At 40.6% G+C, this 24,382-nt stretch overlaps 1 protein-coding gene across 1 annotated transcript in view; it reads right to left on the reverse strand.

Annotated features, from left to right (window-relative positions):
• Window positions 1-1,680: 1,680 nt before the first annotated feature.
• The window catches only part of IL18RAP (interleukin 18 receptor accessory protein), a 29,994-nt gene continuing 7,292 nt past the window's right edge, over window positions 1,681-24,382 (reverse strand). Inside the window, exons 6-13 of the mRNA XM_074400571.1 lie at window positions 24,197-24,380; window positions 20,534-20,684; window positions 16,619-16,684; window positions 14,718-14,841; window positions 12,431-12,582; window positions 10,509-10,646; window positions 6,665-6,838; window positions 1,681-5,933 (exon numbers count right to left, since the gene is read on the reverse strand). Of these exons, the coding sequence (XP_074256672.1) occupies window positions 5,599-5,933; window positions 6,665-6,838; window positions 10,509-10,646; window positions 12,431-12,582; window positions 14,718-14,841; window positions 16,619-16,684; window positions 20,534-20,684; window positions 24,197-24,380 (1,324 nt within the window). The 3' untranslated portion in view covers window positions 1,681-5,598. The remainder of the gene's footprint in view (window positions 5,934-6,664; window positions 6,839-10,508; window positions 10,647-12,430; window positions 12,583-14,717; window positions 14,842-16,618; window positions 16,685-20,533; window positions 20,685-24,196; window positions 24,381-24,382) is intronic.

A 24,382-nucleotide genomic window follows, 5' to 3' on the forward strand; every position in this document is an offset into this window, starting at 1 on the left:
TGTCACTTAATTTCCAAGTGTTTTGAGATCTTTTCCTATCATCTTTCTATTAACAATCTCTAGACTGAATTCATAATAAATCCATTATAAATACAGAACATAACTTTGTATAATTTCAATTTTTCAATTCTTGTTAATGTTTGTTTTACAGTCTAGGATATGGTCTATCTTAGCAGATGGTCTCTGTGTACATCAAAAGATTGTGTGTTCTGAAGTCATTGAGTAGAGCATTCTATAAATGTCAAGTAGATCCAGAAAACAACAATTAAGTGATGTTGTTCTATATTCTTGATAGATTTCTATTTACCAGTTTAATCAATACTTGAGAGAATAAGATGGCTCACACCTATAATCCCAGCACTTTGGGAGGCCAAGGCAGGCAAATCACTTGAGCTCAGGAGTTCAAGACCAGCCTAGACAACATGGTAAAACCCCATCTTTCCAAAAAACAACAACAAAAAAAGGAATAAATTGGCCGAATGTGACAGTGCACACCTGTGGTTCCAGCTACTTGGAGGACTGAAGTGAAAAGATTGCTTGAGCCTGGGAGGTTGAGGTCGTAGTGAGCCATGATCACACCACTGTACTCCAGCCTGGGCGACAGAGGGAGACCCTATCTCAAAAAAATGTGGGTACATATATATATATATATATATATATATATATTTATTTATTTAGAAACAAATAATATATATTAATATATTTTTATCATATACTAAATAAAATAAATAATAAACGTTAACATATTTATCATATTAAATATATGTTTGCTAACATATTATTTATTTTAGATAATGTATAGATTAAATAATACATTTATATACAGGCACTCTAGCTTTCTTTTAATTAATGTTCATGTAATTATATCTTATTAACCTACCTATACCATTGTATTCAAAGCATTTTTCTTTTTTTTGAGACGGAGTCTTGCTCTGTCACCCAAGCTGTAGCCCAGCGGTGTGATTTCGGCTCACTGCAACCTCCACCTCCCAGTTCCGTGATTCTCTTGCCTCAGCCTCGTGAGTAGCTGGGACTACAGGCACGTCCCACCGGCCCCTGCTAATTTTTTGTATTTTTAGTAGAGACGGGGTTTTACCGGGTTAACCACGATGGTCTTGATCTCCTGACCTCATGATGCGCCCACCTGGGCCTCCCAAAGTGCTGGGATTACAGGTGTGAGCCACTGAGCCCAGCCCAAAGCATTTTTATTGTAAGGGCATTAAATTTCTTGTTCAGATAAACTTGCAAAAGACAATGTACTGAGAATGCAAGACATGATTAAGATTTCACTAATTTTGAAGACAGTGAATTTGGTTCCGATCAAGTTAAATCTGATAAATGGCTTGCTGAAAATAATTTTAAATAAATTTGTAAAAATGTATTCTAAAAATCTCTGTCTTTTAATTATTTTGTTTAGACATTTTACACTTACTGTAATTATTATGTTTGGATTTATGTCTACCATTTTGTTATTTGATTTCTATCTATTTTCTTAGTTTTTTTCCTCTTGTTTTTCTCTTCCTTTGTTTTGGATTATTTAAACATTTTGATTATTCCATCACAACATTTTTATGTGGTAAGAACACTGAACATGAGGTCTATCCTCTTAACCTATTTTAAGTGTGCAACACACTATTGTTGACTATAGGTATGATGTGGTGCAGCAGACACCTAGTGCTTATTCATTTCATGTAGCTGATATTTTATGCCTGTTTATTGATGACTTCCTATTTCCCTCAGTCACCATTTTAGTCATTCATTTTATGCATTTGACTATTTTAGTTAGCTCATATAAGTGAAATCATGTAGTATTTGTCTTTCTGTGTCAGGCTTGTTTACATAGCATAATGTTCTCAAAGTAGGTCCATACTGTGACCTATTGTAGAAATTCCTCCTTTTTACAGGCTGAATAGTATTTCAATGTCTGTCATGCTTTAACAATATTTGATGTTTTGTTTGTTTGTGTTAATGGCTACCCAATGGAATAAAATGTAACGATTTTCACATTCTACTCAGAATCAACAGTGTGCCACTTCAAGTGGGAAAGAGACACCTTACCATCATCTAAACCCCTTATCTGACTCTTTTATGTTGCGTTATATCTACCTATATTGAAAATCCTACCAGAAAATGTCATCATATTTGCTTTTAATAAATCACTTCCTGGATGTTTTAAATATTATGCTATACAAGTCTAGATCTTGTTGAACTCCTATGTAGAATGTTATTTTTGCTTCAACAGGAAATAAACCCAGTGGGATTAAGTCTCCAAATTAAGCCTATGGCTTTAATTTCAGTTTTGTTTCACTTTCAGTTCTATTTAGACCTACTTCATATTTATACCTTTCAGTGGCCCATATGGAACTCAGAAAGTGATCTCTCCTATAGCTCAATTCTCAAAGTTTATGGTATTCCCTTTAGGATCAGATTCATACATGCATAGATTGGGAATGAGCCCAAAGGTGTATAAACCGTTGTACAGGTTCAGTTTTCTGAGCTCCTCTCTGCCTGTACCCTCCTCCTCTGTGCAGTTCTCTGGCCAAAGCATTGAGGCTTTATTTATCTCACTCTGCAGTGCACTTCCCACAACTGCTTACATCCACGTAACGAAAGGGTAAGAGGAAAAAGAAAAAATAAAACACAATAGAGGTTTGCCACACCCTCTTGGGACTACAGATCCTCGTATCAAGGTAGACGATTCCCTTCCTCAGAGATTTAGACTCTCAAGGGCCACTAACGTCACTGTTTCTGTTGGTGTCACCACTGCTAACACAGGATTGCTTAGAGACTGGGCAGTGAAAGACATGAAATGGAAAATATGGGAGGGCTAGAAAACTCTTTCTCAGTTTTCAAGCCAGAACTAGAGACCTTGTCAAGCTCTTTCTGTTATTGCTGCTGTCTACTTCTGAGTTTCAGACTGTACGGAGTCTAAGTCAGAAGAGACTGGGGACAAATTACGAGCCTTTAATTATTGTTTTCTCCAATCTGTATGCTTCTATTTACTTTTCAGAATACTCAGATTGATTGTAATGCATTTTTATCCAGACTTTATAGCTGTACTAGGAGGAAGAGACAGGATGGTGTTGTTTACTCCATCTTACCTAGAATTTCAACTTAGAAATAATATAGATGTTAAATGTAGGTATTAAAACCTAAAAGGGACCAGGAAAGCTATGAGAATTGCTCAAGCTATCATAGAAGAGTCAGTAAAGAGAACTCTGTGATGTATGTCAGAGGTAGGGTGACCATCATCCAAGGTAGAATACTTTTTCAGAGTAAAAGAGAGTATTATAATAATAATACTTGGACAATAAGTACAACCAGGAACCAGAATATATAGACACCTTCCTTAGAAGATGTGATAAAAAATTAATACTCTTTTCTAACTATATTTCACTGAGTCCAATTGTTCTATTGCAATCAGTATCCTATACACAGAAATTTTGTTTTGGTTTTCTGCTTTCTTGTGGTTAATTGACATGTAAGAAATATAAATAGCCCCCTGTCCCAAATGCTACTTTGTTACCTTCACTGTACCTCCCAGCCTGGAAGGAGTGTATTCTGGAAATATTAGAAGTAGCTCTTTCTCCTTCTGTGTACCTGCTAACCTGAAGCTCAATTTGATTTTCTCTGAGATTAAGGACAAAAGGCTGGACCTCTGGATAGTCTGATTATCTATCTTAGGATAGACTGGCCAAAAGAAGTTTGAGTCTTAAATCTCAGTGAGTGGCTGGCAGGAAGGCCAGGCATCCTGGCCATCACCAAAGCACAATGGCACGGTGACAGCATGGGTTCCTCTTCACTGAGACCCTGCAATGATCCTTCCCACAAGAAACTTCCTCCAAGAATAATTTATACCCTTTAACTCATCGTTAACTTTATCACTGAAATTTCCAACAAGGATGTTGCTTGGTGCCAAAGCCACAGTGGTTTTTATGATGTGGGTGCCTCTGTGAATAAAGAGCAGAAGTGTTTCACACAGGCCCCAAGACGATCATGACTTTTAGCCACTCTGAACTTGGATTACATCCAGACCGGTGGATGTGACACATTGCATGTGAATGAGCCCAGACGTTGCTTTTATTTATTGCTCAGATGATAAATTATTTCATTCCTTTAGAGAAGTCAGAGTATAAGAGTTTGATATCCACATGCAAGTGGAACACTATTTTAAGTGCAGGATAAACTGTTGTAAAGGAAACGCACTTATGAGGGGGAAATTGGCCTCATCTATCACGAACCATTTCATGGGCCTGCAGCCCATTACCCCATTACTTTGGAGGATTTAAAGGGAGACCCCTCCAGATTGGAAGCACACAGGATTGCCAGACTCAGCAGACGGTTCAGGCAACAGTTCTATTTACATTCCATTCTTGCTGCCTTTTCGCCAGTGTATATCCTTATTCCCCAGACTCTTAGCTGCACTGCTGACTCTTGCCAGTGCCTCTCTGCTCTGTATGTCACTGCAAATCCATTCCTTGTCTCTTCATTGGCCTGATCATTTTGGCCCAGTTGGTCTATACTTCCAGGGGCACAGGGTAAGGGTTTACACTTTATACCTAACATGAAGATTTCTGGCTGACATCACAAGGAGGAACTGAAATTACCCCTACTCTTGTTTCCAAGCCTATATCCTGGCATAGACTGCATCTGGCAAAAAGGGAAGGGACTCTTCCTTTAGTTCCTCCACCCAGAGTGGACGCTTAGCATAAGCACACAGTAGAAACCTACCCTAGCCTTGTCTATTGTGGGTGCTGTTAGTCTCTACCTTTTATGCTCACTTTCTATGCTTCAGAGTTGTTGGCTGACCATGGAGTAGAAATTGTCCTCTTTACAGAAATGCTTTAGGCAGAGTTTAAATCACTTGTTTCTAAGGCAGGGGGTGGTGGCTCCAGCACTTTGGGAGGCTGAGGCAAGCGGATATCCTGAGGTCAGGAGTTTGAGATCAGCCTGGTCAACATGGCGAAACCCCATCTCTACTAAACATACAAAAATTAGCCGGGCATGGTAGTGCACGCATGTAATCCCAGCTACAAGGGGAGTTGAGGCAGAAAAATTGCTTGAACCCAGGGGTCAAAAGTTGCAGTGAGCTGAAATCAAGCCACTGTACTCCAGCCTGGGCAACAAGAGTGAGGCTCTGTCTAAAAAAAAAAAAAAATTACTAGTTTCTAATAAAATAATAAAGTCATATGCACAATACGTGGTAGACAGGACAGTCCGTAGCCACAAGGCAGACGTAGCTGTATTTTCTGATTCTGCTCAAACCACTGGGAAATTCTTGGGGATGTTGTGTACTGAAAGTACCCAAGGTCTAGAGAATTTACTCCCACTCTGTCCAGTCCAGGAAATCAAAGGCTCGAAACCGCATTTTCAATCCCATTCCACTGTCCATCAAGCTTGCTGGTGGTGGCAGGAGACTCTTTCAAGCCTGAACCCACACACACAGAGTTGTGAGTTTTGTCCAGCAGCATCTCTATCCCAGAGATTGGAATGGGAGGGGGCTTCCAGGCTCATTTCCCCATTCCTTAGGCTGGGAGCTCCTCCCTGGTGGTTTCTCTTTTACTGAGTCATATCCAATGAAAAATCCTAGAGGTGATTCTAAGCTGGTTCCACATGAGTCCTTGAGAGTTTTTTCACAGGCATGTGGTAGCGCATTTGGGTCCAGAAACTAGAATTGGGAGGAACTGATTTTAAGCCTCTCCACGTAACTATGGGCAAAACCCTGAGAGCTTTTTTCACAAGATGAGGTAGAGACTCTGGCTCTTGGAAGTAAGAGAACTTAATTAAAATGAGTTTCAGTGTTTGATCATTCAAGGCAAGATTCACTGCTGCTTGTAGTTCAAAGACACTGGGTCCGTTGACATACTTGGGACTCAAGATGAATATTCCTCTTCTGCTTCTCTTAATACTGCTCACAATGTCTTCTGCATACACTGGAAATAAAACATTTGATTATTTGCAGTTGATATTGTTAAACTTTGAGTCAGAGAGCTCCTTGCAATGGATTATCTTACATAGAAGGAAGGGAGATATGTTCATTCTACCATTTACGCTTTATCAACTCTATTGCCAGTGGAATATATGCTTCAGTGTCCAGTGGCTCTCACCTTTACATTCCACGCTTTGTGTTCAGTCTCCCCAAATTGGCAATTCCTCTAGGGACAAAGCTGACTGGAACTAGGTAAGCTGGGATAAGGGGAGCCGTGGGACGTCCCAGCCTCCTTGGTGGAGGTATCTGGGAAGGAGCAGACCAGCAGAACAGACTGAGATCTGGACCTCTCAGGGTGCCCAGGGCTTGGCCCAGGCCTGAAAATCCTGCTTGACCCAGTGCTGAGTGAGCTTTGTGGGAGACAGAGTCCCAGAAGTCAGAGGGGCCACTAAATTGGGGTGACAGAGACAATCTTCATCTGTGAAGCCGAGAGAGGTATCTTTGTCTTAGAAGGCCTGCCTAGGACCCCATATCACTTTTTCTTCTGCAGATGGATCTGTTTGATCATGGAGCACATCTCTGGAACACCTAGTTTCTGTGTTGTTGCCCAGGATGTTCTAACCTCATAAAATCTCCCGGATCTATATTCCAAAAGAAAGAATGACAAAAGGAACTTGGAGATTGCATTGAACTGCACTTTTTGCGCTGTAGTTTTCCTTGACATGTTGGACTTACCCCCTCCTGGAGCCACATCTCTTTCAAGCAAACATAGGTTATATCCATATTTGTTTTCTAAAACATCAGGAAATAGGCTCAGGGCCAAGTGTTCTTCACTCAGAGATGAAGTGGCGTCACTTTGACAAGAGCTAGATTTTGCATAGGACACGAAAGCATCAAAATCCTTTTTATCTGAAGAATAGGAAAAAGTATAAAACATAAGTCATTTACTTTTTAAAAAATTATCATGGTACACATAAATATGCTTGAAACTTATGGTAAATGAATAAGAAATAAGATTTGGGGATCCTTATTAAATTGCTTTTAAAAATTCATTTCAAAATCATACCACTGAGCGGTATTGCTTGTCCACCCAAAATCTAATTCTAATTTATGAAGCACTTTTGCATTTTCGCTGAGGTTAGATCAAACAGCTGAGGCATTCTGTGCCTGAATCACATGAACTCAGGAGTTTCTCTGAGCCTCCTTCGTACCTGCAGTGTTTCTGTGTCATTAGTCACATATCAAACAGGAGTCTGCCTCATCCACCATGATGGTATCCAGTAAGCAAAGTACTGCAAACACCTAGCACATCGTATCCAGGGATAAAGAGTACTTCCTTGGAGAGTTGATGGCACATATGCTGATATGTGAATCCCTATATCTAAAATAAAGATAATCGTAACTCCTTGACAGGCTGTTTTAAGAGTTTCATGAGATAATGTATATGAATTTCTTGGTGCCTGGCTCATAAAAGGCACAAGATAAATGTCCATTCCCCTCTATTCGAGATGGAAAACTATATGTATAGAACCTGTTACAGGATATTTTCAAGGTCGTATATGCCTCTGTTGACTATATTAGAAAATAATAATTTATATAATATGTAAAATAGTCAACAGAGGCATATGAGACCTTGAAAATATCCTATATTTTTATATGCATACTTCATAAATGCATATGATTCCTGGGACTAAGGAACTAACTGGAAGAAGTAGAAAATCTCAACACAACCCACAGGCTTTGGAATGGGATACACCAGATTCATATTCCAGCAACCTCACAGTTGTTACAAAATGGTAAACACTAGCACTGATTGCTGATGCTATTTAGTAGTACACCATGTTCAAGGTGAACCTAAAAAGATTCATGGTGGATGGAAGTACCAGGTACCGAAAAGGAAGGTCCCAGAGTCAATAGAGGAGGATGCCAAAGAGCTGAGGTTGGGAAACTAACCTATGAAGCACCTCATTGCTCATGTAGGAAAGCTGAGACTTGTGAGACGTGGCTGACAGGTAGGTGTTGTGCTGTTTAAATATGTAGTTGCCTCTGTCTTCCATATCATGTGAAATCTGGGCAAACTAAAATTTTTCTATAACCTAGAAACTACATTTATTCAGTCATAAAATTAGAGAACAGAGTATCAGATGATCTCTGAGGTCCTCCAGAATTCTAACATTCTACATCTGTAAAATTTTGGTTACTCAGCACTAACTTCAGTCATATTGCTAAAAAAACGTTACGCTGGCCAACAGAGGGCACTGCATCGCTATGTTTGAAAACCAGATTCTCCCTCCAGATCTGATCACTAAAACATTGTCTTTGCAAAGTAGAAAGAGAAAGGACACAAATCTTTCACCATTGACTGACTCTATTACACAAGCTCCAGAATCTTAAGGTAGATAGCAATTTAAGACATTTATTACATAATTTGCTTCACTCAAAAAAGCTATTAAAAATAAATCTTAAAAACATTTAGCTTAAGGATTTCTAATACATATTCTCAATAGTTAGTCTAAAGAAAAACGTGAATGATGCATTTCTTTTTTTTTTTTTTCTTTTGAGACGGAATCTTGCTCTGTCACCAGGCTGGAGTACACTGGCACTATCTAGGCTCACTGCAACCTCTGCCTCCCGGGTTCAAGTGATTCTCCTGCCTCAGCCTTCTGAGTAGCTGTGATTACAGGTGCCTGCCACCATGCCTGGCTACATTTTATATTTTTAGTAAGGATGGGAGGTTCATCATGTTGGCCAGGCCAGTCTCAAACTCCTAACTTCAAGCGATCTGCCTGCCTGAGTCTCCCAAAGCACTGGGATTATAGATGTGAGCCAACATGCCTGGCCTTTTTTTTTTTTTTTTTTTTTTTTTTTTTTTTTTTCAGATTGGGTCTCAATCTGTCATCCAGATTGGAGTACAGTGATGTAATCATGGCTCACTGCAGCCTTAACCTCCTGGGCTCGGGTGATTCTCCCATCTCAGCTCCTAATAGCTAGAACCACAACGGGGCACCACCACACCCAGCTAAGTTTTAAAATGTATTGTAGAGACAGAGTTTCACCATGTTGCCCACACTGGTTTTAAACTCCTGAGCTCATGCAGTCCCCCCTACTCTGGACTCCCAAAGTGCTAGAATTACAGGTGTGAGCCACCATACCCAGCCTCCCATGCAAGTCTTTATTCAGCGTTTCTTCCCCTAGGGATCTGACAGCTCCTCACTGAAGTCCTAGTCTGGGAAAGCACTGAAGTTCGAAGGGGCCTCTCAGTAAGGTAAATGATTATCCCTGAAATCCAGCAAAAAGGGATTCTGCTGTTTTCAAGCAACAGTCATTTACTAAAACTCCAAACTTCTAACCTTAGAGATTTCCTGGACTAGAAAAAATCAGAAGCAGCACTTCTACTCCAAAGAAGGAAACATCAATGAACATGATTATCCTACCCCAAATATTGACAGGTACTTCATTAATAATAATAGTACTTGCATTTTACAGGTCTTCTCACTTTTAGGGGCATTCCCACCATCTAAAAAGCCCTCATTTTACAGATGAGGCTAACTGAGGTAACAGCTAATGAGATCTCTTAAGTCAGGCAATCTGTGCCCAAATCCCAAGCTCTAACGCCTTCCAGTGGTTCAATTTTAGGCATATGACTTCCTCTCTCTCTGCCTGGCTGGTAGGATTGCTGTGACCATTAAAGAAGCTAACACACATGACAGGAATACACTCCAGTCCTCAAGAGACAGCCATAGCTGAGCATTTACCGTGTGCTGGGCGCCATTCTAAATACTTAATGTGGCCGGGGACGTTAGCTCATGCTTGTAATCCCAGCACTTTGAGAGGCCAAGGCAGGTGGATCACCTGAGGTCAGGAGGTGGGGACCAGCCTGGCCAACATGGGGAAACCCTGTCTCTGGTAAAAACACAAACAATAGCTGGGTGTGGTGGTGCACGTCTGTAATGCTGACTACTCAAGAGGCTGATGTAGGAGAATTGCTTGAACCTGTGGGGTGGAGATTGCAGTGAGCTGAGATAGTGCCACCGCACTCCAACCTGGGAGACAAAGCAAGACTCCGTCTCAAAATAAATAAGTAAATAAGTACTTAATGTGTCTTAAGAATGCATCAATGAGCCCTCATAGCATCCTTTGCAATTGGTGCTATGACAATCCTGTTTTATAGATGAGGAAACAAAGGCACAGAGATAATTTTCCCTTTTGCTTTAGGTCGGTTATAGAGGTATGATATTTAAGTGCAACATGTTTCCCAATAGCATTGTCTACAAGATTCCTGGTAACTAGAATGAAACGAAAAATAAATGTTTCTCCAGCCTTCCTTAGTGTGAGGTCACCAGCCCTGGAGGAAGGCATCAAAACCTTAGGGGCATTACTTTATCCAGTTGGGGGGTATTTCTTTTTCTTCAGCTCCTCCCTCATGCTCTGCCCTGGCTGGCAGATGACATCTGAAATTATTTTCTAAAGTAACTCTGAAGAAACAAAGCCAAGGAGTAGTGATCGTATTTTCTGTGATCCTGCTCCAAGTCACTTCTGAGAGGAAAAGTCAGAGGGCTGCATGTGAGGGTGACCTTACCCCCAAGCGTCTCGTCCTTGCTCTGGTAGGTCCGGTACAGCAGCACTATTTCAATCCAGTGCCTGTAGAGGAGAGCACTCGCCGCCAGCAAGGCCACCAGGGTCCCGACAGTGCCAAGCAGGATGTACAGGAGCACCACTGCGGAGACAGGGCCTTTGTGAAGAGACACCGAGGCAATGGGCTTGGGCCCAGACCATGTTCAGGCCAGCACTGTGGCCTACCCAGCACCTTTTCCAGCTCTATCATTTTATCAAAATTATTGCCACTAGCAGCAGTTTTTGTGAATCTGGAAACCTCTTAAATCACATCATGGAAAACTACTCAGCCATAAAAAGGAACAAAATAATGGCATCTGTAGCAGCCTGGATGGAAGAGGAGACCATTATTCTAAGTGACGTAACCCAGGAAGAAACACCAAACATTGAATGTTTTCACAAGTAAATGGGAGCTAAGCTATGAGGATGCAAAGGCAAGCCTTCAGGGACTGAGGGAGAAGGGCGGGAAGAGGGGGATGAGGGATGAAAGACTACACATTGGGTACAGGGTATACTGCTTGGGTGATGGGCATGACAAAATCTCAAAAATCACCACTAAAAAACTTATCCATGTAACCAAAACCACCTGAACCCCCAAACCCTACTGAAATAAATTTTTTTAAAACATCATATTTTGAGAACCATCTTACAATAAACACTAGAGACCCCAGGGGAATGGGTAATTCCTGATCAGGGTGGCCACAGAAACTTATCACATTCATTTTATTTTTTTTCCTCATAAACGTCCACACGATCCATTTGCATCTTTCTCATTGCATATTGCAAATTATTTCCCTGTATTATTATCTCTACTGAAGCCTAAATTTCCAGAGACCAGGAGTCCCATCTGGCTTACCTGACACAAGGGATCTCCTACATACTCCCATGGGGAAAAACCCCGCTTCACAGAGTGTCTACTACAGGCCAGAACACACTTTGTCTTATTCAAGCCTCACAAACATTCAAATATGCTTATAACTATAATTATTTATTTATTTATTTATTTATTTTGAGACGGAGTTTCGCTCTTGTTACCCAGGCTGGAGTGCAATGGCACGATCTCGGCTCACTGCAACCTCCGCCTCCTGGGTTCAGGCAATTCTCCTGCCTCAGCCTCCTGAGTAGCTGGAATTACAGGCATGTACCACCATGCCCAGCTAATTTTTTGTATTTTTAGTAGAGACGGGGTTTCACCATGTTAACCAGGATGGTCTCGATCTCTCGACCTCGTGATCCACCCGCCTCGGCCTCCCAAAGTGCTGGGATTACAGGCTTGAGCCACCGCGCCCGGCCTATAACTATAATTATTAATTAAAGAAATGAATGGTATCAACTTCATCTCTAGACATCATCTTAAAGAAATTTAAATGCTGTTCTTCACCTAGAATTTCTACTCCAGCTTTTTTTCACCCATATATCAGTGGTATACCATTTTGAACAATGAACAAGATTACTCCTTCTCTCTTCCTTTCTCCACTCATCAGAACATGAATCCATCATATCCTCTGGATTTGGAAGCCAGGAAAGAAAAACTGGACAGGGAGCTAGGTCTTAGCACAATGCCTGCCACTCAGGGCACGTAAGTCCTGTAGCAATTGTAGAATGCATGCATGAATGAATGAGTGAATGAATGAGTTGCTTTTCCAACACAGCCTCCCAAATACAGAGTATTACATAAGACGACTAGCTCCAAACCAATACTATGCAGTTTACCAGTTGCGTGGCTTTGGTCAAGGTATTAAATGAGTTGACACAGGAAAGTGCTTAGAACAACGTCTGTCATCTAGAAATGTAATCACTATCATCATTATTACTATTCTTTAGGAAAACTCCTCCCCTCTCAAGGGAAAGCAGTTTCATGCCTCCTGGGCAACCTTCTGGGCTTACCTCCTCTCTTTACCTTCAGCTGGATGGACTGGGTTTTGTTTCCAATAGAGTTTTGGACAAAGCAAACAAACTTCTTGTGAAGATCATGCTGAGTCACTTTTTCCAAGATGATATCACGCTCAAAGATTTCACCCTTTACAGTGGATTCAATACTAAGAAAGGAGAAAAAAAAAACCACATCCATTCAGGAACATACATTAACACCCATTTGAAGCATTTGAAATGGTCTGGCTTTTAGAGAACTGTGACATCAATAGTATAAGAAGATACCAGGAAATTGTAAGATGGTCTGATAAGAGTGCTCTTTCTTGACTCAATTATTGACTCTTCTAAGCATGCTAAGGCATTATTTACTTGTTGGACTCATCTGACCTTCCTGACTCTAAGAATTCTCCTTGAGAATAGGTAGTAACAATACATTAAAAAAATATTTAAAATAAACAACTCCTACTGAAGATTGACTATGTATCAATTCCTCTTCCGTGCACCAAATATGGACTCTCACGTCCTCCATTCCTCACCTCCCAGAAACCACAGAGTTTAATGGAATCATAGCAGCTTTGGCCAGTGACGAGGACAAGGCCAAGAAGGTGGGCGAGCAGGCCCAGGTCACACCACGGGAAACGGGCAACCGGATTCCTGGGCCCGTGACACACGCCTCCATTTAGGAAGTTGAGACTCTTGGCATTTATTCACAATTTGAGTTCTCTGAAGTCACCAATTTACAATCCAACTTTTTTTTTTTTTTTTTTTTTTTTTTTTTTTTTTGAGGCAGGGTCCCACACTGTCACCCAGGCTGTAGTACAGTGGTGTGATCTTGGCTCACTGCAATCTCCACGTCCTGGGTTCAAGTAATTCCCCTGCCTCAGCCTCCCGAGTAGCTGGAACTACAGGCATAAGCCACCACGCCCAGCTAATTTTTTTTGTAATTTTAGTAGAGACGGGGTTTCACCATGTTGGCCAGGATGGTCTCGATCTCCTGACCTTGTGATCCACCCACCTCAGCCTCCCAAAGTGCTAGGATTGCAGGCGTGAACCACCACTCCCAGCCTACAATCCATCTTTGTGTTAAGAAATCTTTTATATGTAAATGATGTTTTAGGCTGTGTTGCTCTGAGCCCCTGCTTTCTACCTTCAGATTGTGATAGGTATAATACCTTCACTGCAGCCACCCCTCCCAGTGAGCTTGCAAAGTGAAGGTTATTATCCATAGATTATCAATGGGGTAATGGAGGCTCACAGGAGTTAAAGTTCATGTTGCCACTAGATAGAAAATGGGTTTAAACCCAAGGGTGCGTGATGCCAAACTATACCTTCTTGACTACACTCTCCCACTATGAACTCTAATGCAGTAACAGCTTAAGATGGGCCTCAATGACCTTTTTGATCTTAGAAATTCTTGCTAAATTTTGTTGTTGTGACCAAAATCTGTTCTTTTCTTTTTTGTAATGATGTATACTTTTCAAAATGATACTGCATTTGCTCATTGATATCTGTTAAATATCAGAAGAAGGTACTTAATCTATAAACTCTTACTCTGGATCAGATCTTTGAAAACCAGGGAATATGTCCTTTAGAGACATGTCTGATTGGACATCATTGGATCCAGGCCCGACTGGAGATCAACTTTTCTTGTGATTGGTTAGCTCCAAATATCTAGGGTTTTCTACTGGCCAAAATCTCTCACTAATACATTCTTACCACTGATCTGAGTTCTGCGCTCCAGAAAGCAACATACCAAGTCTAATTTCTGAAACAGCGTACTAGCTCCCAAGGATTTCAAGACCAAGAGCCCTCCTCTGAGCCTCTTTTTCTGAGCTAAGTTGCTTCAGCTGTCCCTCACTTCACATATTTTTTGTCAGACTTCTTATTATGATGTCACTTCTCCTGGATGTTTCCCAGAGTGTTCATTATCCCACACATCTGGATCCCCGGACCCACCACGCTCTGAATGGGCGACATAGGTCTAATGCAGAATGAGGGTAGGCGGCGTTTCCTCCCATTTTTTGGACATGTTACTTCTCTCCAAGCAGTTGGATCAGTACTTCTGTCTGCTCAATAGCCTGACTTTGAGAGCAGCCACGTCAAACTGTTTCTACAAATCGAGGCTTAAAACAACTTACATATTTCATTCAATGGCCCTTTTCACTTTGCATTTCTGTACTTTTATTTTTACCACTAGTTGGTGCTCATGGCTATACCATCAAATGCATATTTCAGAAGTTTCTAAAGGTAAAAGCATCTCTTCTGAATCGTAGAGAACAGATTCCGTGAGTTTTTTTCTTACCTTTTCGCCTCAGGTACTGAGACTTCCCGCTCTAGGTCAGAATCTTTGATGTACCATTTTATGACAGGTTTAAAGACCCTTTCAAAGCCAAATAGTGCTTTGCAGCTAATATTTAAAGGCTTTCCTGAAAATGAAGAGGCCAGAGAAAACAAGAAGGAAGCTCGTGAGAACACTTTGTCCTATGACTGGAAGGAAGACGTGGCCAGAAGCTGTTTTCTGATGCAGTCAGATTTGCAGGTAGAATACGTGTGCCAGAAATAATGAAATGTCTACACATCTTTCATTCAGAAACACATGAAATCAGTTATGTTTGTTCTAATGGGCAATCCTTCTATCTCAACCATATAACTATATGTTCTTAAAATGAAGATAAGCGTGATTGTCTTCTAAGGGTCCTTACAAGGACTGAGAGAGACACTAAGAAAATGAGGTGTTTCTGAGATCAGCCCAGTCTCCTACACCTGTGGAAGTACAGGGTGTGTCCCTAAAGAAAATTTTACTATCCTATATGTTTATTAAGTAAAAAGAATAAGGTTATTTCAGCATGTGGTTTAAATAAAGAATTATTTTCATATTGAGCTACTTTTCTGAACAATTCACTATGGATGGGCATGTATATTATGAGACTAACTTCTTTCTACCCATTTTTTTTCCCCATGAGGAATATCCAGATATGCTCTACCTCGAACTTAATATTTAACCATGAAATGCTTAGGAGCTCTGTTTGAAAACTCATCTTTGCACCTTAATGTGTTTCCACCAGTAATACCTTATAATTCACTAATATATATGTGACTTAACTGTTTGAATTAATTTAATTTTCCCCCCCTTTCCTCCTTCCTTCTGTTTTCATGATGTTGACCGTATAGCTAGGGCTATTTCCAGAGTCAGGACACGCCACTACTGCCACCTAGTGATCTTATAACATATATGCTTACATTTCTTTCTAAGATAATAAATCTTTTAGTAGCATTTTAGAAAATATTATTAAAAGAAAACCAGCATTTTATTTTACATACAGCAGTTCTTATTTGGCTGTGTAGAAGGACATAGATGTTATTGAAGTTGACAAAATAAAAGGAGACCACAGGGAAGTCAATCTCTCCTCAACCCCCAAGAAGACAGTACTTTGGAATACAAACTGTTTGGGCAAGGGTTGTAGAATTCCACTACAATTCTCTTAAATGCCACACTAAATGTCATATTAATAAGAGTTAATGTTACTCCAGTTGGTGAGTTTATAGTCATAACTGATAGACCTAACCAATATACACGAAACTACCTCTTCTTGGGTAAGTAAGGAAGAATAAAATCTATTGATCATGTTTTACAATCCAGCCACTTAACATACATTGTCCCGTTATTTCTCAATATAATGTTTTTATTTTTTTCTTCGAAATGGAGTCTCATTCTTTCAGCCAGGATGGATTGCAACGGCGCAATCTTGGCTCACTGTAACCTCTGCCTTCCAGGTTCAAGTGATTTCCTGCCTCATCCTCCCAAGTAGCTGGGATTACAGGCGCCCACCACCACACCTGGCTAATTTTTGTGGTTTTAGTAGAGACAGGGTTTCACCATGTTGGCCAGGCTAGTCTCCTGACCTCAGGTGATCTGCCCACCTCAGCCTCCCAAAGTGGTGGGATTACAGGCGTGAGCCACTGTGTCAGGCCTGCAATATAATCTTTTAGGGTCATTTTTATGGTACCTATTTGCATATTTAAATACTGAGGCTTAAAGGGTGAAGAAACTGTCCACGGTCACAAAACTAGTCAATGGCTGAGTTAATTCAAACCCAATTCTGTTTGACTGGAAATCCCAATGTTCTTTTCCTTCTGTCCCACTTAGACCTGCTCCCAGCAGCACAATGTCATTCAACGGTGATGTAATGAGACCCAGCTTACCAAGTTCTACCTCCAGTGTGCTCTCGATGGGATCCAGAATATCTGGTTTGAGTTTAGTGTCTGCGACTGAAAGATGAAAACAAAGATTACTATTTGCATTGAGAAGTCTGAGGGCCTGCTTAATGAAGATTTGCACGCACAGCCACACTTTGATCTGAATGTCTTGGAGCTCTGTCTTCAAGCTCATTTATTCATGATCTGTAAATTTAGGAATTCTGGTTTCCATGTAAAAATCTTGCCACCTAAAATGACCGCCACCTCAGGTTGTGGGTGCTGGTAGAAGATTAGCCATTAATTGATCTATATATGCCTGTGTGCATTTTCTTTCACATTGGTCCTGCCCCTTGGAGACTTAGCCCCTATCCCCGTCTTTTCCTACAAGATTTCTTCATGGTACCATCTGGCTGAGTAATCCAATTGAAAGGAGAATCCACCCGAGAAACTGTGAAAGTCAAGCATATCTGAGTCTTCCCCTCCATCCTTAATCTCACGGTTTATTTCAAAATAAAGAAGAGTTCAGTCCTTAATTAACAAGTTTATCCTTCAACTTCTTGCCACAAACTTTCAAATATGCCTCCACTGTCAAACTTCCTCATGAAGGTGTCTCTTTTTCTGGATAAAGGAAAATTCAGGGTCTTTGCTGTTGGCATCATCTACTCTTACTTCTCAAAGGCCTTCTCTCCTTGGCACCACCTTGGTCCTCTATATTTAACTTCTCTCTCTCTTTGACTCTTTCTCTCTCTTTCTCTGGGCTTCTTCGCATTAGCATTTATTCATGCTCAGTCTCATCAACCTTAAAAAGAGAAAATGCTCCCTGCCTCACATCCCAGCCTCACTCATTCTTCTTCCTTCCCAGCCCAATTCTCCATCCCCTCACCTCCCACGGAACCTGGTTTCTGCCACCGTTACTCCACTGAAATTGCTTTAGCCAAATTCACCAGTGACACCCATGCACCTAAATCCACTGGACATAATCAAGTTTTTAATTTACCTTCCCTCTGATCAGCATTGGACACTGTTGGCCATGCTCTCTTTGAAACCCTCTCTTCTTTTGGTTTCATGTTCTCATACTCTGCTGCTTACCTTCAACCTCTGTATTCACTTCTCTGTGTCTGTCTCTTCCTCTATATCTCTTTTGACTATTAGTTCTCTCTTAGTGTTCTTTCACTCCTCTTGAGTCCCCTGGGTAGTAAGTTTATTCTCTAGGCCTCTTCCCTGTGAAAGGTCTTGATGCTTGAGATGTCTCTCCTACATCATCAATTTCACTTCCTCTGTTGCTCTTCTCTCCATCCTTCCACTGATATTCACTTGCTGATGTATGTTTCCATCGCCTGTAAGGATCTTCCTCTTCTCCACATCCTCAAGCATTGAAATATTCCTGAGTTAGGCTCTAGGACCTTCTGCCTCTATGCCCACTCCCTAGGAGATCTCATTCAGCTCTTTGGCTTCAGCTATCATGTAAAAATTCGCTATCTTCACATTCACATCTCCAGCCCTAACTTCTCCAGACTGGATTATCCAAATGCCTACTTGTTATCATGACTTGGATGACTAAAAGTCCTTTTAAGCCTAATACTTAATTTCCTCTTCAAATGCTCTTTCCTTCAGCCTTTTCAGTCTCATTAAATGGTATCACCATTCGCTAACTTATCCAGGGCAGAAAACAAAAACATGCTTGATTGTTCTCTTTCTCCTACCTTCTACATAAAATCCAGCATCATGCTCTGCTGAATTACAAAACCCCAGCCACTTCTCATCACCTCTTCGAGGTCTATTCACAGCACAGGCAGTTTAACCGTAAGTCAAGCCTGCTGCTCCAAGACTGTGCCTGCTCTCATCCTTCGTATTGACGTGCTCTTGTCAGCATGTTGCCTCCTTGACCAGCTCAAAGCCTGGCTTGCATCCATGGCTCCTGCTTTTCCTCATCCTTGCTCCCAAACACCAAATCCTTTACCTGTACCTCCTAAATATTTCCAAAGTCATCCACTTATCTCCATCCTCTCTACCACCCCCTAGCTCAGATCCCCGTCAGCAACTGCCTGCTTGACCACAGAACTTCCTCACTCTTCTCCCTGCCTCCATTCTTCCCACTTCCAACCCAGCAGACAAAGTGATCTATCTTGAATACAGATTTATTCATGACATTCTCCCACTTAAAACTCTCCATACCTCCCCCTTGTTCCTTCATTAAACCTCACACGTATTAGAAGAGTGTGATGTTAGTACTGCTCCCACATGCTCTCCTTCATCCCCTGGACTTCAGCTCTGCTGCTGCCTAGGTCTAGAATGGAAGCTCCCCTACCCTTAGGGAGCTGGCGTGTCCTCATTTCTCTGTTCTCACTTGGACTGGGCTTCCCCAGGTTGGGTCTGGTGGGCCTCCCATGTGCCCATAGTGTTCCTTTCTCTCGCTGCACTGTATTGTGATAGCCTGCTTCACCTTTGTCTTTATACCAAAACAGAAAGTTCTTGGAGGTCAGATAAAGCATCCAGGCACTCATCCTTGCAGCCTTAGCTCCAAGCCTGACACATCCTGGGTGTTCAGTACACATTTGTGTGAAAATGAATAAATGTGAGAATCAATGGCTAAGTGAGGAAGACAGGAATGATGGCAGAGAGGGCTTGACTGAAATAGAGGCAACAGGTGTTGCAAGGTGTCCCTTGGGTGAGAGAAAAGCAGATTATGCCGTTGAGAATTTGAGGGGCTGAGTTATGGCTGAGTAAAAGAACAATTAGACATCACTTGCAGGGGAACAGTGGTGCAAGTGGGTTTTGCACGTTCTAACATCTTTCGAGGAGCAATGTCATAATAGAAAATGACATCTAATCTATGTAAGATCTAATCAAAAGAAATATAAAATGATTCTGAAGTGGTAGAGGGTGCAAGGGCCAGGAAGTAGGCAGGAGAGTTTCCCTTGATCATGGGGTACTCCATGTGGTTTGTATCTTGTAACAAAAGAAGATTAATAACTAAGAACAACATCAACCACTCTGTAGCTCTTTGATACAAAGCATGAATGACTGGCTCTCTTATGTTTTGACTCCTTAGACCACATTTCAATCAATGCTATCACATCATTGATTCAAGCTGATACTTGCAGATCTAGTAAGAATGATCCTAAGATAAAAATAGACAAGCCATGGAAGGAAGCCAACGAACCAAAAAACATATAACAAGATGTTCGACCTCATTATTAGTCAGGGAAGTATACTGTGGAGTAGAAAACAAACAAACAAAAATGAAACTCCACTTAACATCAGTCATAAAGTCTGATAACAACAAATATTACTTGGGAATAGAAGGAATTTACTGCTAATGGGGTGTAAATTGGCAAACCAATAATTTAGTGTAATACCATGTGTTTATGACACAAAACACATTTCACAACTCAAAACAATATTCTATTTTGTTAATAGATGCATACATATGTAGAAAAAGCATAAAAACATAAATGTAAATGACATAAATGATAAGATGTGATTATACTGCAAAAGCAAAGGCTTGGAAGGGAATGGAATCATAAACCTCAAGTTGTTCTTCCAATATTTTGTTTCTTTAAAGAAAAAAAGTATGATTTTAAGCATGTGGGAAAATGGCAACTCAGTTAAAACTGGTGATAGGTGCATGGATGACAATATTTCTCTATGTGAAATGTTTAATACATTTTTTAAATGTATTACAAAAGCAATTCAGGGGCATACTCATGGACAACCCAACTTGTGAGAATTTGAATCTGTTTCAGAACTTAGCCTTCCTTGGGGGATTGCAACCTTGATGTTTGCCCACATTAAAGATTTTACATGATTACAAGTGTATGACTATTTTTTTTCCCTAAGAGGAAAAAATTACTAAGCCAAAAGAAGATAATTTTAATTCAGTGCTCAGATCTCAGATCTTGAGACAAAAATCTCACTTACCAATGGTTCTCACTTGAACAACAGCTCTGACTGTCCATGAACTTGCAGTATCCAAGAGCGTGTAATCGCATACGTATCTGCCCTGGTGATAGTCATAAACTTCATCCACTGTGATTTGGCTGCTCCTTTCCTTAGGGAGGAGGGTTCCATTCTAATCCAAAAAATATTTTAACCAGATAATTTTTGCCATTGAAAAACTTTATGAATTACAGACCTACAGAAAAATCCTACAAATTTGAACAGGGAGGAGGAAGGTCAATCCGAGATAAGGGTATCCTACAAGCTATGAAGACATTGTCTTTAAAAACTGCTTGTAAATTTGAAACAAGAGGCATTTTCTAATACAATTGCATTGTGTGTAGAGATAAGACAGTCAAACCTCCAAACCTGATGAGCCCCTAAAGAGCTATTTAGCATAGGACTTCCCAGAGCATGCATGACTTGGAGCCCTGAGATTATTCTAGAAGACCTGTAGTGTTCTAAGGGCTGATACCAAAATGAATTTTTTTATGTGTGTGTGTGTACGTATATACAGGCATGTATATATGTATCTATAAAAACATATATTGTATATATTTACTCATATAAAAGATATATACTTATAAATAAATACTAATATATATTATATAAGCAGACATTCTGGAATGTGAGTGGCTTTTTTCTCTCTCTGACAACGCTAGAAAGTGAGATCACTGAGAATCAACCTCATTTTTTCTGGTTGCGCTTCATGCTGCAATTGAAGAATTTCCCTTCCACTTTGCCTGCCTGCTGGTGGAAGATAGATAGGAGGAATAAACTTTCAGACATATTTCATAGCAGGATGATTATAGCCAATAATATTGTATTGCACATTTCAAAATAACTAAGAATGCAAGTTTCAAAAGCCTGGCCATAAAAAATAAATAAGCAAGGTGAGGAATGTGTTAATTAGCTTAGTTATTCACTCCACATTGTATACATATATCAAAATATCACATCATACCTTGTAAATGTACATAATTATGATTTGTTAATTAAAAATAATTTTAAAATAAAGAAGCTGAAAAAAGTTAAAAGCAATCTGCGCCGGGCGCGGTGGCTCAAGCCTGTAATCCCAGCACTTTGGGAGGCCGAGGCGGGTGGATCACGAGGTCAAGAGATCGAGACCATCCAGGTCAACATGGTGAAACCCCGTCTCTACTAAAAATACAAAAAATTAGCTGGGCATGGTGGCACGTGCCTGTAATCCCAGCTACTCAGGAGGCTGAGGCAGGAGAATTGCCTGAACCCAGGAGGCGGAGGTTGCGGTGAGCCGAGATTGCGCCATTGCACTCCAGCCTGGGTAACAAGAGCAAAACTCCGTCTCAAAAACAAAAACAAAAACAAAAACAAAAACAAAAAAACCAGAAAGCAATCTGCAAGCCTGTGTTTTGATTTGCCAATTAAAAATATTGTGGAATGTTTCACAGACTCCAAGCCCGGGGATTTATTTCAGTTGGATACCCTGTATCTGATGGGTGTATCCCTGTTCAGCAGTTTTATTTGAATTCCATAAGGCCATGTTTTCATTTTCTCAAGCCAGTGTCAGCTTCATCTGTTCAGAGATGGGCTGTAGGTATGACCCACCCACCACCTGAGAACCTAGGGTTTAGCAAGAAGGAAAAAGGCATTGGATATTTTTTTCTTGCCTAATGCCATCACTTTTAGTAATGTACTACTGCTTTAAGGTCTGTGATTTCCAGGTTACTATGTGCCTGTATATGTATGTGCATGTATAAATGGACACACATATTTGTGTAATTCACAAAGCCAGGACCTGTCCAAATCTGTATCAGAGGTACAATTTTAATAACAGCCGTTGTTCACCTATTTTTAGGGTGGCTGCCTGTTCACCATTAAACACATGCTGACGTTTGTAGTCAAAGCCCCAGGGAAGTGAAACAAAGCTTTCTTTCATAAACGTCAAACAGTTTTAGGGTTTAGTTTATAAAAGCAATATTTTCAGAGAGCTGGCAAATATTATGTGGCTTGTGCTCACCTGAAGAGTAAAAATTCATAGCTTTCACTTCAGGTGCACGATCATTGAAAAGTCAAACGTATTTCAACTGAAATAACTGGGACAAGACTGCTTTACTGGCCTGAGAACAGCCCACAAAGATAACAAAACAGCTGCCATCCTGGATGACAGATACGCTGAACCAAAAGGAAGTTTTGTTCTGGAGAGAGAACTGAAAATAATGAACAAAACTATTGGCTCTTCTTACTAACCTCATTTTAGAGGTTATGAAATGAATGTTTCTGAAATTAGGATTTTTATTGAGACGAGCATTCTTTCAGGGTCATACAAAACTCAAATGTGAGACCATAACCCATGCCACTTGTCCTCTCTGTATATTTATTTCTGTAAATGATGTGATAACATCCGTCCTCCTGTTAGCATGGAGTCTCAGGAATCAAGTAGGGAAATGTCTCCTCATATCGTGGTAACTGTAACCCCAGGAGACTCGCATTCTTAAAATTTGGGGTGCCTTAAACCATTAGATAAACATAACTCATCCTTCTGACTTCAATCAGTACCAATTTAAAGTGATATTTTTATATTAACAAACATATATATTATGAGGTTGAATGCAAAATTGTGCATAATTTTGAAGACAAAGTATTGGACTTCAAATAGTTTTGCAATCGTCAGAAGCGATTTACATTCTATTCCTGGATTCCGCCACCCAAGAGACAACTGACAGGGGGCTCTGTTGAAGGAGATGGTTAGGCAGCATTTAGTCATCGGCTAGCACTTGGAAAAACTATAGAACAAGATGGAAATATGAAGTGCTTTTGTTATCGGAGTTCACATACATGTGGTTCATAGCTCAAAGTCATTGTGAAACCTGCTTTTGTTCCCTTTTTCTCTTAACACTGTACCCCTTTCCCACCATCTCACCTGTGCAAGACATCTGTCACTCAGGGCCACCTTGGATTTGTCCTAACTGTCCTTCAGGATCCTTTTGGGAATGTATTCCTGTCTCCAATATCTTTCACAAACCCTTCAAGACTTATGTCTTGGGTGCTCCCTTCCCCTTTGCAATGCCTATTGCTTTCCAAAGACAGTGAAAATGAATGAACCTTTCCTCCTACATTAGCAGCTGTTAGTAGGTTTATGTCTAATCTCATGTGTAATATACTGGAATTTTGTAAGTTTTTCTGCTATTGATCAAAAGGGTGGTTCTAATAATTTGAATATCAAGCTCTGTGGCTTCCCAGGGGACATGATCATTTTAGAAAGTTGGATCTCCTGAATAGGCACAGGGCCAGTTTCTGAGAAGCTCTAGACCTCAGATTCTCAAACACACTTTTCTGTGAATAAGCCATGAAGATGATACCATAAAAATAATGAATAAATCCTTCCCTTGAGACAGACGGATTGTTTGAGGTCAGTAGATCGAGATCAGCCTAGCCAACATGGTGAAACATCATCTGTACTAAAATACAAAAAATTAGCCAGGCGTGGTGGTGCAGGCCTGTAGTTCTAGCTACTCAGGAGGCTGAGGCAGGAGAATTGTTCAAACCCAAAAGGCGGAGGTTGCAGTGAATCAAGATCATGCCACTGCACTCCAGCCTAGGTGACAGAGCAAGACCCCATCTCAAAAAATGCTCTTATATTAATTTTAGAGAATTCACTCTTACCTGGTACCAGATAACCTCTGGACTTTGTGCATCATCTTGGCAGCTAAGACTGGGGCAAGAAATGGAGCCAATACTCCCAAGAAGTAGGTCTTGCTTATGTGATGCAGAATTCTCACACGATGCGTTTGTCTGGGGTTTAACTTCTAAAATCATCTTGACACAACAGGCTGCATGATAGGGACTCCT

The sequence above is a fragment of the Saimiri boliviensis genome, chromosome 1 (genome assembly GCF_048565385.1).
Source record: "Saimiri boliviensis isolate mSaiBol1 chromosome 1, mSaiBol1.pri, whole genome shotgun sequence".
Taxonomy (NCBI): domain Eukaryota; kingdom Metazoa; phylum Chordata; class Mammalia; order Primates; family Cebidae; genus Saimiri; species Saimiri boliviensis.